Source organism: Amblyomma americanum, chromosome 4 (assembly GCF_052857255.1).
Source record: "Amblyomma americanum isolate KBUSLIRL-KWMA chromosome 4, ASM5285725v1, whole genome shotgun sequence".
Lineage (NCBI taxonomy): Eukaryota > Metazoa > Arthropoda > Arachnida > Ixodida > Ixodidae > Amblyomma > Amblyomma americanum.
The window spans coordinates 178,459,002-178,474,439 of NC_135500.1; the positions used below are offsets into that span (position 1 = coordinate 178,459,002).

A 15,438-nucleotide genomic window follows, 5' to 3' on the forward strand; every position below is an offset into this window, starting at 1 on the left:
CTGTATCCGGGTTAGATCTTGCCTCAACAAGTTGCCGTAGGGTTCATTGGTAGATTATTATAGCCAGGATACGAAGGCAGCGTTGCCAAACAGCAGGGATAATGCAAAGTTTTTAAAGAGGGCTTTGTCGCGCTCTGAACACGATTGTGACTGCGGGCGATTCTGATGGGGATTATGAGTTATTCGAAAAGCAACTAAAGGGCGATAGCTATATGAGACCCTCTCCAATGTAAGCGGCGCCTTGCACTGTAAACCAGAACCGCTGACCTAATATATTGGCAAACGGAATACCATCAACGGGCTGCGGCAAATACAAAATGCAACGAGGGCTGCCGTTGTGGCGAACTCCCGATTAAGTTTGACCACTTTTAGTTTAAGACGCATTGGCTGGCTTGTATTTCACCATGCTGAGGCAGTAGCAACACGGAGAAGACAGATTCAAACGCAGGCTGGTTCCGGTTCTTTAACGTACGCGGACATCGCAGATCACAGACGTTATTGTATTCCGCCTCTACCGAAACACAGCCAGCATGGCCGGACCGTGCCTGCACGAGCAAGAGGGTCGCGGGAGAATTATTGTTTTCACGTCTTCTGCAGGGAGCGCAGTGAAAAGTCTGGGAGTTCTTACTTCTACACTAAACTGACACTTTCGGACACGTGTTGCTTCATAGGCGCATCGCATTCGTTAGGCATCGAGAAAAAAAAAGAAAAAACTCAAGAACTAAAAACAGACACAACTGCTTTTCTTTTGGCTGAAAATACAACATGCGCGTCTTTTTTCTATTGCTACTACTGGCGGGCCGTCCAATAATGCTATAACGAAGGAAGGACGACTGCATTCATGTTTCAAAACAGAGATTGGAGACCTTACACAAGGAGCACTAACGCCGAAGAAATCACTGCCAGAACCGTGTTCCTAAGTTACTCTGCTCAGTGGCGATAAGTGGTCGGGGCAAGGCACATTAGCAGCGTCGAGGCAGGACCGACAGGATAGTAGGTACGCGAGGTCGACAGAGAGGAATTGAACTCTGCCTCTACCACTCATGTGTAGCACAGACTAGAGTGGACCCTCGACAGCGCTGGCCCAACTCCCCTGTCGAGCGATTCCTGTTCTATTCTTCTTGTTTACCACTCGAAGAACACGTTGCAGTTCGCGGAAAGTGAAGATGACTAGGAAACCACAGTGCTAGAAAAATCTCCAACATTTCGGGAAATCTGCATGCAGGGTTCGGTCTGGTCCGAGAATGGTGAAGAGCTTGGGAAGGTGCACGGGTGTTCATTCGCTAATGCGCTGCGCTGCAAAGACCGGGGTTCTCCACACCGGCCAACATTTCTCTGGCTGTCATTATATGGTGTCTGTACCGTGGGCGACAACGGCGGTGGCCAAAGAACGAGGAAAATCGATCCACTGAAAGCTGCTATCTGTAGGGAAAGAGGCGGTCATTTGCTACACCTTTTGCTGGATTGAGGATCTGTGATTTCGCTCTTTTGTGCAGTATAGACAGCCCTTAGAAAAATGATTTATGGACATTTTCTAGGCTTTATTGCTAAGTATAGGTATTTGCCGTGGTCAATAGACATTTTATAAACTGCCTGTCAACCAAAAGTCTATAAACCCACCAATTTCTTTTCGCGGATAGACAAAGTACGAATCTCAGATTCGTTTTACCTTAAGATATCCTATTGATTGTGTATAGGCCGAAGTCTGCAAGATTCCAATCTTCTTTTATCATCAAAAAGAGTTCATAGACTGTGCAAAGGCAAATATTTTTTAAGAATCTCAGTTCTCTCTTATCTAAAGACAATTTCCAAATTTTCTGTACACCGACGTCTTCAAGATTCAATTTTTTTTTGTCCGTAGAAAGCCTATCCACTTTCTACAGATCCAGAACGGGAAGATTTTATTACATGAAGAATTTCAATATGTGCGCGCCGCATCCATGCATGTGCCAGCGTTTGTGTTAGATATGGATTCGCTTGCTTTATTTCTGGTTCAAGTTAACGCCACAAGGCTGCCATAAACGGCTGCGTGACTTGCAGGGAAGAAATTACAAGGCTTGTGCGTTATCAAGGATCGCCGCAATACTTTTTAAGTACAATAATTTTGAAACTGGTTTTATCATAGCACGCAATTAAAAAAAAAACATTACTCAAAAGATGGCTCTCAGTTACAAAGTTGTGTGAAAGTAATTTACAATTGTCGTTTATAAGATCTAAAGCTCATGATGATTGGCTTTTTTGAGTATGGTTAACGGCCAAAGAATGTCTCGCGTATGCAGAGCGCTCGATCATTTCGCAGCAATGCGGAAAAAATTGTAAGGGAGAAGCATTCCTCTTTTCGCGTGTTCTGTATGAGCCCACCTACTTTCCTTTTCTCTTAGCTTGAAGCCGCACTGCCGTTCGTATACAGGCCCTGAAGCTCCTTCTCCTCACCGCAAATGGGCAGGCGGATGAAAAAGGTGGGCTAATTGAGCAATAATAGCTTCACAGGAATGAAGATATCAAGAGAAATGTATGCTTACTTGACAGAGAAACAGTCTGCGTCAAAAATGCAGTATACCAGTGCATGCCTGAAGGGTAATAAATTGAGCCAATGAACGCAAGAACGGCCGCTGCGTACAGTAATCAGTATGCAATGAGCAGTGGGCACTTAGCGGCACTAGCTTTAAATAAGGAGCAGTAACAAAAAATTAGTAAATGCCTTGGTTCCTTGCGTACTCATCTGCTAAGAAAACGCCATAAATTGAACAAACAGACGTCAGTGCAGTGGTACTTAAAAATAATAAGCAGGGATTGTAGGCACCCATTGAGATCTCGCCTTTCCTCAGTTGAACTACTGGCTGGTCTGTACTGGAATAAATATAAACATTTTATATTCTTCCTCATCAATCGCTCTCTGCGGGTTTCTTCCCACTCAAAAAATCGCATTTTTTATGTTAGTAGATACCGGTCGATATGGTTTCCCCAAATGCACCTTGATATCTTTATGCAGTGCAGGAAAAATTCGCCCAGCGGAGGTAGCAGCTAAAGCAAAAGACATAGGGCTCTGACGGCACTCTTGTCTCCAGTTCTAAATGAGAAGAGAAAAAATACTAAAAGACAGAAGTGCGTGACCCGCCTTCTGCCAGCAAAACTACCGTTTTTTTCTCACGCTACAGATGTCTTGAACTTTCGTAACAACCTCGGTTCGGCACGTAACTTTTGTCGAGGGCACTCTAAGTAAGTCCTACGGTAGTGGCCAACCAGCAGCCAACACCCGGCCATGAATAAAATAAGCCTAGCAGAACGAAGAAGAGCAGTGTCTTTCTCGTCATTCCTTTGTTTGCCTGTTTCGGCGGTCAATTGCTGAGGCTGGCTGACTGCCCTCTCATATGTGGCAGGGAAAACTCTTTAATCTTATTGGTGGCAGAGTAGCAGCCCCCGGCACGAGTCTAGAAAACAAGATGAGAGGCCAATCGCCTGGGGAAGAGATGGGAGCGAGTGGGCAGTATACCCTTCGGCTGCGAAGCAGAACGAACCCGATAAGGTTCCTTTTTTTTTGCTTCCAGGGGTTTCTTTTTCTACTCAGATTCCTCCTTGTCCGAAACCTTGTTGTTCAGACCAGTGAGGCGGGAAGCTTCAGGTTGGTGGCTAAGCTCTTCATGGCCCCGGACGAAATTCTGTTGAGGTGCTACCTCTTTCATCTTTCGTTTAATTGCGTACAGCGCTCATTTGGTGTTATTGTACTCCTGGCATTAAGTTCGTTCAAGTAATACAGACTGCTGAATAAAATAAAACTAAAATTGTGCCCAGATCTTGGGGAAGTTTCCGCTATATTGATGCACTTTGTCAATTTTAATAAAAATAACATAACATAAAACCTTTTTTATCTACCTTCTTTTTGCACCTTCTGTGCCCAAATGCTATTTTTGATACTCACTAGAAGTTGCGGAAATGAACCATTTAAGATATTGCATTACTTGTGTAAAATTATGCTCTCTTAGCTATAGTACGCATAATTGCAGTGTGCAATAGAATCTAAATAACAAACAGCATTGTGTTGTAGCTCTGTACTTAGACATGCATTCAGAAACCTGAAGTGTATTTAATACACAAAACACCACTTTTCCCAGAACGTAGTAGCAAGTATGAAGGAGTACAACAAAGACAATTTTTTCTCGAGTCTAGAAATGAGCGCTGAAGCGGACACCCCACTGCAATCAATGCGAAAAAAACTTTCGACTATTAGTTAGAATAATTAAGTCTTGAAAAGACAAAGGTGCTTGAAGGAGTGCGCCTTGTAACTACCGTTTCTTATCTAGATTCAATTTTCATTCAATAGCTTATTTCTAAATATTCTAGAGGATCCCCAGGAGAAAGACGAGGGAGAATCTTGAGAAGCCCTGGGTCCCTTTTACAAGCAACAAGCAATAAACAGCAAGCGTACGAACTAAACCGAAAACTAGTGCGCATGCTCTCGTCTTGTGCGCAGTTCGCACTTTTGATATTTCTCACGGTGTGTGAACTGGTTTTCAGGAAATCCACTACGGTGTGAATTTAGCAGTGAGTTATTTTCGTGACTGCGGGAATTGTTTCATTTCATTCTTCTGTTTATTGAACCACACGAAAGCTCGCTCTTTTCTGAAGAAAAAAGAATCCAGTATAGGTAATTATTTATGTCTTATAACGTAGGTAGACACTGCTAAGGGCAGTAATTTGGGTACTACGTTGGGTTATGAATGGCCGTATATATAATCAGGCAGCTGCATAAAAAACAGGAAATGGCGTTTTCAAACTGTACCGAAGCATCATCCGTCGCACTTGAAGCCTCACAACACGCTAAAGTGTATGCGCGACGAAAAAATATTCTTCGCATTTTGATACGAAGGGTAATACTAATTATTCAAACCGCACTCACAGGAAGAAAAAGGTTTAATCTGATTAAAGTTTCAGTTGTGTTGGGGTGAAAAAATTGGAAACTAAACTTTATGTTCTTACTTAGGCAACACACTTGTTCATTAAAGTTTTGTGTTCCTATTTACTATATCTTCAAGCTTTCTTCGAAATAGACAGGCTCACCGTTAGTAGCAAATAAAGTGAGCGCATCATTGCCCCTGTAAATTCTGTACTTAAACATTGGCTCCAACCAGTTTTGAACGGCCCAGGGTTTAGATAAACAAAAGTAATAAATGGCTGCAAGCTGACGCATAGTTGCTCAGTGTTTTCTTTTTTTTCCCGGAAAGTTCACTATAGGCCTGGCTTTTTTCAACAATGGTTGTAGGGTCTATTCGCATTGAAAACATTTCAAATTTGTTCCATTATTCGTTATGCTTGGTTGTACTTCGACATGCATATATGAATTGGTACCAAGAAAGACATTCATCTAAGCACGCCTCTGCGGAACCGCATTGGAGTTCCAGCGATTTTGCTTGTGAGACTGGTGTTTTGAATGAGTCAGTCGGTGCTATTTCGCTAAATATGAAAAACAGCTTCTGTTTTAGATAATGCGTGAACTCCTTTCAATGCGCAAGCACTACTTACGACAGTAATTCTCCGCTTTCTTCTCTCAGCTCTTACGCACATGAAATGCCTGTGAAGTATATTTTTTATATCATAGGACACGCAAACATACAACTCTGGCATATCGGGTTGAGATGTGTCATCCTTCATTTTTCGTACGCGAAACGACGGTATGGAAAGAAATGTTGAGCAGGGAGAAATATTCATGCAGTAACTTTTGTCCCCTGCAAATTGTATATTTCTCGCAAAGGAAGTAGAAGGCTACAGTATTTTTTATTACTAATATTGTTTTTCATTATAATGTCACCATTAAATACCCCCATTGAATGCTTTTATTGTATTTGACAATTAAACGTAGGCATTACTAGTTGCGAGAATATTGCGCCTAGCCTTCACAAACGTAACGATCACGTGCTATACCAAGGCTATCCTTTTCACTCAGCTGCTTAATGTTTTCAAGATTCTCATTCAGCTATTTATTTGAACTGAAATAACAGAAAAAAAATTTATAGCAAGCAAAAGGCATAGTGTTTAGCTCGCGTTTAGTGGCAGCTTCAAATGAAACGCAACCAATACAGCTGAAACGGGAACAGAAAAACAAAACAAATTAGCTCAGGGAGACTTTATGCTAACGCACCTCATTTACGCCTCTATGTCACATGAACTCCTCGTGCAAGTGTAAATAGGCCATAAGTGCATTCCTCTTCAAGCAGCTAATATTTTGCGTTCCTTCGTACTTTTGTTCATTATACTGTTTGTGTTTAATTTTACGGTGACGGTACGTATACGGCAGGTATTCCCAGCTTCACAGTATTTAGCTTTCAGAGAGTGCCTGCGTATCTTAGCCAGCTTTTGCCGCACCGTTCTCAATTTGGCAGGATATGTCTGCTACGACTGCAGGTTAAGCCTTCGAAACGTTGCAAACACACCCTCATAAATTTATCTCCTGTTTTGTTTCTGTTTTTTTTCTCCCGGCCTCAGAATATATATATATTTTTTTAATTCGAGCGTAGACTGTCTGTAAAACCAAAAAGAAAAGTTTGAAAGCTCTTCTAGGGCACGAAAGGCTAAAATGCAGACTATTCCATACGACAAACTACATGACAAACAGCATGTCTGTACGTGGGCGGACTGCCTCCTACGGCAAGCACGACAATAAAGGTGGTCGCTTTGAGCCGCTGCGCAAGATATGCGAACGTGGATCGTTCATATCTTGCTGTCTCAAGCGGCAGTTGGGGTGTTGTGAAAAAGTACTGGAAGTGTTATCACGTCTGCGCTCCTTTTATTGACTATTCTGGTGACTAGACAGTACAGTCGCCGCGCCTGCTGCGACACCAAGCACGAGAAGCAAGGGCTGTGTGTCTTTCGCGACGTGTTTTGAATGTCTCAGCAGGGGAGAGAATCTCCACCTGCTGCGTGCTTGTTCGCAGCTACACAGCAGAAAACACGACTACCTTTCTTCCGGAACATGAGACGTGCGCAGAATAAGAAAAAGCGACCTAGACCAATGCCCCCTCCCTTTTTCTTTCCTTCTTGAACCGTTGTCTACTTTTGCATCGCCATTTTTTGCGCTGAGGCGTGCAGCACCACCAGTCTTAGGACTGCATATACTCGGTAGTTTCAGGTGGTTTCGACTTAAGTATAGCTACCTAACGAAACCAACCTCTGGCAATTATACGCCAAAAATTAATGCTGCTGGCAGTAGGGGAATTTTGCGAACTTTTCTCTCGGTCTTCTTTAGAATTTTGAACTATTTAGTTTCCATTATTTGTGGTACCGGCCAAATGCTCTGACAGCTTGACTTCCTGCAACAGTGACACCGTAACACTTTCTGTTCAATTTAATTTCCCTCCATGAAGCGGTGTGCAGATTATATCATGCAATATTGCCGGAATTCGTAATTTTTGTAGCTATAGTAGAAGTATTCTAAACTCCCTTATAAAATATCCACCACTATCCGCTTGCGCGACTCAATGCCTCTTCCTTTCGCGTATCGACTATGCAGCAGAAGAAGCCTGGCTTCACTGGGAAGGGCAGAGGGGCATTTTGGTGGCTGCTATGGCAAACACTGTGTAAGTAGCAAGATTTCAGTAAAAGTTAAAAAACAAAAACATTGCAAAATTTTCTGGTGTTTTTTACTGCGGCGAATCACATAGACGCGGTGTAGCCCTAGAACAAAAAAAATCATTTATATTAATTATACTAGCACCTGCAACGGCTGACCTTCGCTTTGGGTGTTCGTGAATTTTTTCTCCTGATTTTTTTTGGCGTTTTTAGCTGAAGTACATTTCTTTCTTCTTTCCTGCAGAAGCGGACAGTGAGCCTGCAGGTTTTTCTAAGACACGCTGCTTGTTCGGGCGTTTTCCAGAATCGGGATCAGAAATGGCGGTCCAGTAGGTTCGTTGTAACCCCACCGCTTTATTTGTCTTTACCATAAGAACTGTATTTTAATAAAGCTCCTTCTCTTCGCCGCCCTCAGCTCCACGTAAAAGTATTCCCGGTCACGATCCTAGCTTTGAATTAAAGTGAGGTGGTAGAGTGAGTTTCTGTATTAGCACTACAAGAGTTTCCAGACTGGCTGTCCTCAACTCTCTGGAGTTTCGCTGTTTCGTTTTGTTCATCTTTCTTTCTCTTTCTCAGATAACATCTCCCTTTCGTTCCCCTATTATGCCCACTTCGGTTGATTTTTATATTATTAAGGTGTATATATGAGTGAATAAAAACAGAATGTAGGCTCTTGAAATTTAGTTTTTATGAATTTATGTTCCTTTTGCCTGTCAGGAAGGAAGGTTTTATATCTATGGCTGAATAATATAACAAATGTGTGGAGTTGTATTTTGACATTCCAGCAACTAAGGCTGTCATGCGCTAAGAAGATGGTTTAATGTGTGTGGCTTGTGGATACTTATTAAAAAGTACTTAAAACTTTATAGCTTTTTAAGAGGTTTGCTTGCTTTAAGAAACTAAGAACACAGTACCTTTGAAGGAATTACTTAGCTCGAATAAGCGAACTGGGGTAGAAAACGTTGCCTTCGTTCAAAATTGCATAACGAATTTTTGTTAGCTTCTTGAGTTTTTGGAATGTGACTATGATCCAGTTTACTGTGAGCTCATCTCTACATCTTTCACAATTAGGTTTTTCTCTTTTCTTGCGAGTGAAGTTCTATGCGCGATATGTATGTCCGATAATAAGCTGTCATTATCACTTCAATGAAGCGTTCTTGGCGTGCATGATTTCCAATTTTCTAGGACTAGCTTAACCACGTGGAGTTTGTTACTTCTTTCCATGTCCAATCAAGGCTGTCATTTATCGATGCTTACTGTGCACAAATTTTGTGCAATTTTTATGCGGTATATCTATTTTTATTGGGCCGTTACAGACTAGTGCGGCACACGCAACAGCACTCTCATCCCACTTCCCACGAATTCAGACATGACTAGAGATCGAGCGGAACTGTATTGTAGGTCCTTTGGTTTCAGCCCTTATTACGCTGTGCATGATGTCTCCTATCGAGGCTTCGATAAAATTTTTGGAGTGTACGCAACACTTAAGCTAAAGGTTTAGGTAATACTTCCTTTAGCATTCCTGGTAATTAATTTTTAAACAGCCACAAAGCCGGTGCAGCATTCAGGAGTGAAAATAAACGTGGCCACGGAAGAAGCCTTGCTGTTTTCTCCTGTCGGTTCCCTACTACTGCACTTCTGATGTGGCGTGCCAATATTTAACCACCTATATAGAATGTTGTGCCAACCTCATATTTTTCGTTTAGTCCTATATATTCTAGTGTAATTGTTCGTGTGGTTTCTGCTTTTTTCTGAAGAAACGTTAATGCGAAGTCACATAGAGAGGGAAAGCCGTACAATGTACTAGTGGGTTAAGTCTTCAGGCAATATCAGGCACTAGTGTTTCTAGTAAGCGTAATTCTTAATGTTCCTCTCTCTAAAGCAGAAGAAACACTGCTCTGATCATAACAGGTTCATTGCTTAGTGCTCTGGATGGGCATTTTGTGACGATAAGTTGGCAGAGATGTTTTGGTAGTGAATGAGTTTTATCGCGTAACCGACACTTGCGCGATTAGTCGAGAATGTCAGCGCCTGTGTCAGCCTGTCCCGCGAGTGAAGCCTTGGGCGCTTGCTGCGAGCCTAGCGCGATAAACACCCCCACACGACATGCAAGAGGAAAATTTTGCATTGGTTGAAGCGAAGAGGCGTAGAGAGGTAGAAGCTGATAATGATCACCTTACAATATTTCACATTTCCTTCACAATCAAAATTGATGTCTAACAATCCTGTACTTGTCTGAGCAGTGCAGTTTTATTTAGGTGCAGCCTTCAGATAGTGTGCAACTTTTGCTGAAGCGAGAACGAACAGTCGCATATTTTTGCAGAAAAATTAAACCCCGAGTCCTGGTGCTATCTGTTTTCCAGCAGGCAGCAGCTTATGTAGATCTCGTAGCACATTTCTACAGTTGTATTCTTCATTTCTGCGTGTCCTGTGAAACGTGTTCTTTTTCTTTCCGCGGTTTTGACATTTATAAATGTGTCTGTATAGTTGGAGGAACTGGACACTGCAAAGAAATGTTTGCGTAATATGTTGGTCTCTTCTCAGTATGTTTAAGTAACCCGTGTAGACAACAGCAGGAAAATGCAACTTAAATGTCGACATTGAATTTACACACCCTTTTTCGAGTGTTCTTTTTCAGGGGATGGAGTTCTTTAGTTGGCACATATATGTTTTTGCAATGAAAATTTTACGGCCTTTTTGAGGACATCTCGTGCTTTGGCTTTAGCCCTTTTTAAAACACCGAAATTTTGTGCTCACAATTTTTCTGCCTTTTGCTTTTTATTTTCTAATCAATGTTCTTGTCTGCATCACACCTTGCGTCTTTTTCCTACTAGTCTTGACGTTTGAGTGTCAGCTGCCTTTTCAGTAGATATTATGCAATTAATAAGCTTTTCGTTTAATTTGCTATGCTGAGCTCCTGACCATATTCTTTATCTAATGTGGCATTCTCAATAAACAGCGACTAGTCAGCGAAGTGAACCTTCCAACGCGGTAGTAACATTGGGATGATAGGTGTCGAAGATTATACCTTGATGCGTACAGGCCGAGGAATTCTTCGGCGACGGTTGTTTAGGAAATCTGCCAAAAACCTTGAAAAAATGAAGGCGACGAGTAGACTAAACCAAAGCAACTGATCTTTCCTGTGCTAGCAGAGTTCTATTCTTGTTTTCCTTGTGTTCAACAGGCACACATTATTAGAGACGAAAAATCCTTCAATTCTTTGCTCCTTGGTGTCAGTGTGGTCACTTCCTCTCAAAGAGGAATGGAAATTTCAGCCCTTTAACAACAACGCATGGTTGTGGCAATTGTCTAAAGAATCTCCCAAATTCCAGATTGTTAGTGTTAGGTGTGTTGGATAATATCTAAAACATATGAATATAGTTTTTAACCAACTACGGTAAATGCAAACGCTTCCGACTTGTTTTAGTTGAATTTTCTAGGCAGGAACGTCGCTTTGTTTATTAACTGCGACTCTGCCGGAAAGTCCAATTCCCTGCTCTTGGTCGCGAGGAAGAACGCTCATTGTGTCTCCAAAATACGTTTCTTGGAGACAGAAATCTAAGGGTAGCACTTAACCTACTATGTCTTTAACGTCTTCAAGTCTTTAATTTCTTTACTATGCTCCTACAGCTCCACTGCACAGTAATAGTGATGTTTTTCTTTTTTCTTCGTTGAGTGCAAAATAAATGAAGTTACTTGTCTTTCCGGGCCTGTTATAAGTCATTTACTTTTTTTTTTGCACACTCGAGAGAGAGAGATCGCTTGCTGGGCGTTTTATCCATAGCCTAACTGGAAGAAGCAGCCCCGCGGAATAGGGGGGGGGGGGGGGGTGCGTCCTTGCCGCCTCCTCTCTCGTGGAGCAGCTTTGCGAACTGCCGACTCCAGAGACAGCGGGCCCGTTTTAGATGGTGACAAGACATAGTTCGCTGCCTTTGCCTGGGGCGTAGATGGCCCTACCGAAGACCTAGTAAACTTTACCTGAGCAGAGGCCGCAACGTTGTGTGGCTTACCGCCCCTACGGACCACACTGGCGAAATTAGTTTCTGCAGTACAGGAGAGTGTGTTGTCAGTAGGAGCGAATCGTCTTCGCACCTCTTTAAATTAAAGGCTTTCCTTAGTCTTTGAGGCGGAAATCTATTCTATGCTTTGTCAGCGAAGGAGAATTTTCGGATTACGCACGGTGCTTTTCCGCAAATCGCGCTGCTTAGTTCATCGCATAATTAATGAAGAGCATGCACTTTCACATCTCTGTTTTTTCCACTTCACCACCGTTATAGGCAAGGTTGCATTCACCAAGATAGGTAACCAACGGCATTCTCTTAGAAACAACCTATCTTTGGCACTGCACATGAATCACCATGTTATGAGTGCCGTCTACGAAAGTTTGGGCAACAATAAAATAAAAGAAACGCAACTCACCGGCGTTGACGTGCACGACGGTGCTGAGGATGGTTCCGCGGTCGTTGCGCGCGCGGCACCGGAACGCGCCGCGGTGGACCTCGGCTCGGAACTGGTGCTCGCGGAAGGGCAGGAAGGTGAGCGTGCCTTCGTGGGCGGTGAGCAGCTGCGACGCAGCCCCGAGTGTGGTGGCGTTGGTGCCGTCGCTGGTCCACCAGACGCGGGGCCGCGGGTCCCCGTCGGCCGAGCAGCGCGCACTGGCGCCCGTCCAGTTGGAGAAGAGCAGCTGCCCGGGGGGCTCGCTCAGCCACCGGGGACCCCCCGAGGAGCCGACGACGGCCCCCCCGGCGAGGCCCGCCACGATGCACAGGGCTGCTGTTCGGAGAAATAATGCGTAAGCGTCAGTTCCGCCTGAAGATAAGCAAAGATCACTTTACGCAATCACCATAGAACTTAAGTTCGGGTTATTTTTATCAGTGTGAGATATTTGAACCAAATTTTATTAAGGCGCTTCTGGTGCTAAGCTGCCAAAGCTCGACACCGGCATCAAAGAGCAGCTTGGTAGTCTGCAGCCTGAAGCATTACGTTCTGAGCAGCTGAGCCGTCAGCCCATGGACCCATAAACAAGTCTAGTAACCATTGTAATTGTTTGTAAAGCGTGCTCTCTCGTATTATAGCTGATATTGATAAGAGGACTCCAGCACTTAGGTAGGCGCTACTACCGTGTGTGACTTACGGGAAAGAAAATCTGTCAGGGAATGCAGCAAAAACTAGCAACGAGAAGAAAACAATCCCCTATTGCATACAACGTTCCAGGGCTTAATGTGCCTAATTTAAGGCTGAAATTTAATATTGATCCTGTCAGGAACGTGCATTTGGAATGCCCTTCTGTTACCTGACCGTAATGCTTTCATCCCAGAAAAGGTGGCAAGACCTGAAAATACAAATAAATATTAATTAAAAATATACACATCGCAATTGTATGCGAGTTTTTATGCACAATGAATTTTATTATTTATTTTTTCCTTTGAAGGCGCTATCTGTAGTTTGCACTGTCTATAATTTATTTTCCCCACGCGCAGAGGAATACGTTTCGGTGGCTCAATATGCGTGCAGTTTAACGCGAAGGCGTTAGAAACCCCATGTCGAAAAAAAATTGTCCTGCGTCGGCGACCGCTTGAAGCCTCGCAGCCGCCGGCAACCTATGTGGGTTACCTAGGTGGCTTGTAAAGTCACCTGATCACGTGACCTTGTGGCGTCATCACAACCTGCCCATCATATTGTAAGCAAACTGAGCACCATGTCACGTGGCAGTTAAATTAATGGTTGGTCGCGAGAGGTTGCTCGGGAAAAGTGACCTGGGCATGTCTAGCCCCACTGGTGATAGCACCTGCCAACGCAGAGCAGTGGCGCATTACTTAACCGCTGCACCACTGCACGACTAAGACAAGAGTGATATGAGGACTCCCAATGATCTATGGATGTATAGGATGACCAATTAAGCGCATCTGGACCTTTAATTCCATCGCGTCATACCCTTAAGCGGAGCGCTCCTGAATTTCCCCTCCAGATTCTTTGCTCAATCACAGAGAAAGTGGTGCTTGCACGACGTAGTGCATAAAACAAGAAAAGAGATCCTGGAAACCGGAATCGGTTGGTACGAAAGACACTAAATTGTCGGTTAGAGAATACGACGGATAAAAAGGTAGTATATCTCTCATTCTTAGCATAACGTGGCCGCGAATTCTTTTGCCACTTTTAACGTTACGGGTTCCTCTTATTTCATACCAAGCAGTGCCCCCAGAATCGTTGAAAAAAACGTTTTCTGTCGTTTACCGATAAAAATATACGAACAGCGGCCGGATTCTACAGCGCTCTCAATATTTATGCCAAGCTTTCTTTGCGTGCACTGAAACAAAAAATCTCCTTATCTTTCTTGCTATCAAACATTATAAGGTCGAGTGGCACTCCATGTTGTTTTTGCAGCAGAACGCATTCTTCGGACTCGACAGGAGTGTTTTGCCGGCTTTTGAAGAGGACATACAGCGTAACTGTCACATTTCCCGATCTATATTCTTCAGTCGTTTCAGTTTCATCGTCTATCGTTCAGTGGGCCAGTTGACAAAATGATGAACAACTGCTTTTTTTCCGGTTCTCGAGTACCATGCCTCTTCTTACGCCTCGTGCCCGGAACTCAAGAACAGGGCGACGCTAAGTAAGCGGAAATCGATGCACCTCTGAGCCTGCCTTTATCGGGTTTCGGCGACGCGCGTGGCGCAGCGCACATTAGGGAAATCTTTACGTCGATGTCTACGTAGGCCGAGTGTGGCACAATGACCTTCTTTTATGGAGTGCCCTTTCAGTCCTCGCTAGCCCTAATGACAAACGATAAGTCACGCCCTCAGGCGTGACCGATGAGGGGGCCAGAAACGCTTGCGAAGGTATCGTGACTGTGCTCCCGGAAGCACACTGGCTTACGTTTTGAGGAAAACATTGTTAAACTTTAAAGCACCCCTCGCAAGTTTTTTTTCTTTTAACATCGCTATGGATCTCAGTTTTCTAGAGTTGGGTGGTTATCTTCACGTGCATTTCTAGACAGAAATTACGACGGCATCGTTTTCTTAACACGCCGTAAAGCAAACTGTCGAAGCAAGTAAAAGATCCAGGCTTGACGCTATAAACGCTACATCGACAGAGACGCTGGTACAAGCACCAGCATTCTATAAGTACATGAACGAAGGTAACCATTACAAAACAGAAATTCACGCCTGATTTGCACATTCGAGCATGAAAATTAAACAGCGGTTTATTGTATGCCAACCACAGTTAGGAAATATGATTTTCCGCGATCGCACTTTTCATTCGGATGAAATTTCTTTCGGAAAACAACGAAAAACAAAGAAATTAGAGGTACTGAAGGTTCAGTTCAGCAATCAAGCTAGCCAACAATTTGCTAATTCAAGCATTAGACGCTAATAAAATTTACCCATGTAACTACCTAAAACCATGTTCGGATTTTTTTCTGTTTCTTGCTTCTTTAAACAAATTTTTTATCACGTTATCCACAGTTCGATGTTGCAAACAGAAAATGCCCGGTAAGCGTACTGAGCTTCTAACAAACTGGTTTTTGCTGCTCACAAGTTGGTTTCAACGCGAACTTGCGTGAAGTAGCACACTGCCGCCAGAATTATTTCTAACGAACCCGCCTGCCTAGTTCGTGGAGGCGAAAAAAACTCGTCGACATAAATTTTCATCCATAGACAGTACAAACGAAAAAGTTACGAATGGGTCAACTAAAGACTTCAGTTCATTTTCAACTCACGCAGTTTTTTTTTATTTACCTCAGACGCGAAGGAAACAAATTTTTCTTCATGTAAACAGCTCTCGGCTAGCTAAAAGCAAAGAGAATATTTGATTAAGTTCTTTCAGAACAGAAAAAGATAGATGGAAATCCCGCTACTTAAAGTTGATTATTAG

The 15,438-nt window shown here is 43.2% G+C and overlaps 1 protein-coding gene across 2 annotated transcripts in view; it reads right to left on the reverse strand.

Moving 5' to 3' along the window:
* The window catches only part of LOC144128756 (cell adhesion molecule Dscam1-like), a 129,256-nt gene that overhangs the window by 67,955 nt on the left and 45,863 nt on the right, over positions 1-15,438 (reverse strand). For both annotated transcript variants that reach the window (XM_077662413.1, XM_077662414.1), the window contains exon 3: positions 11,983-12,336. In XM_077662413.1, the coding sequence (XP_077518539.1) occupies positions 11,983-12,336 (354 nt within the window). The remainder of the gene's footprint in view (positions 1-11,982; positions 12,337-15,438) is intronic.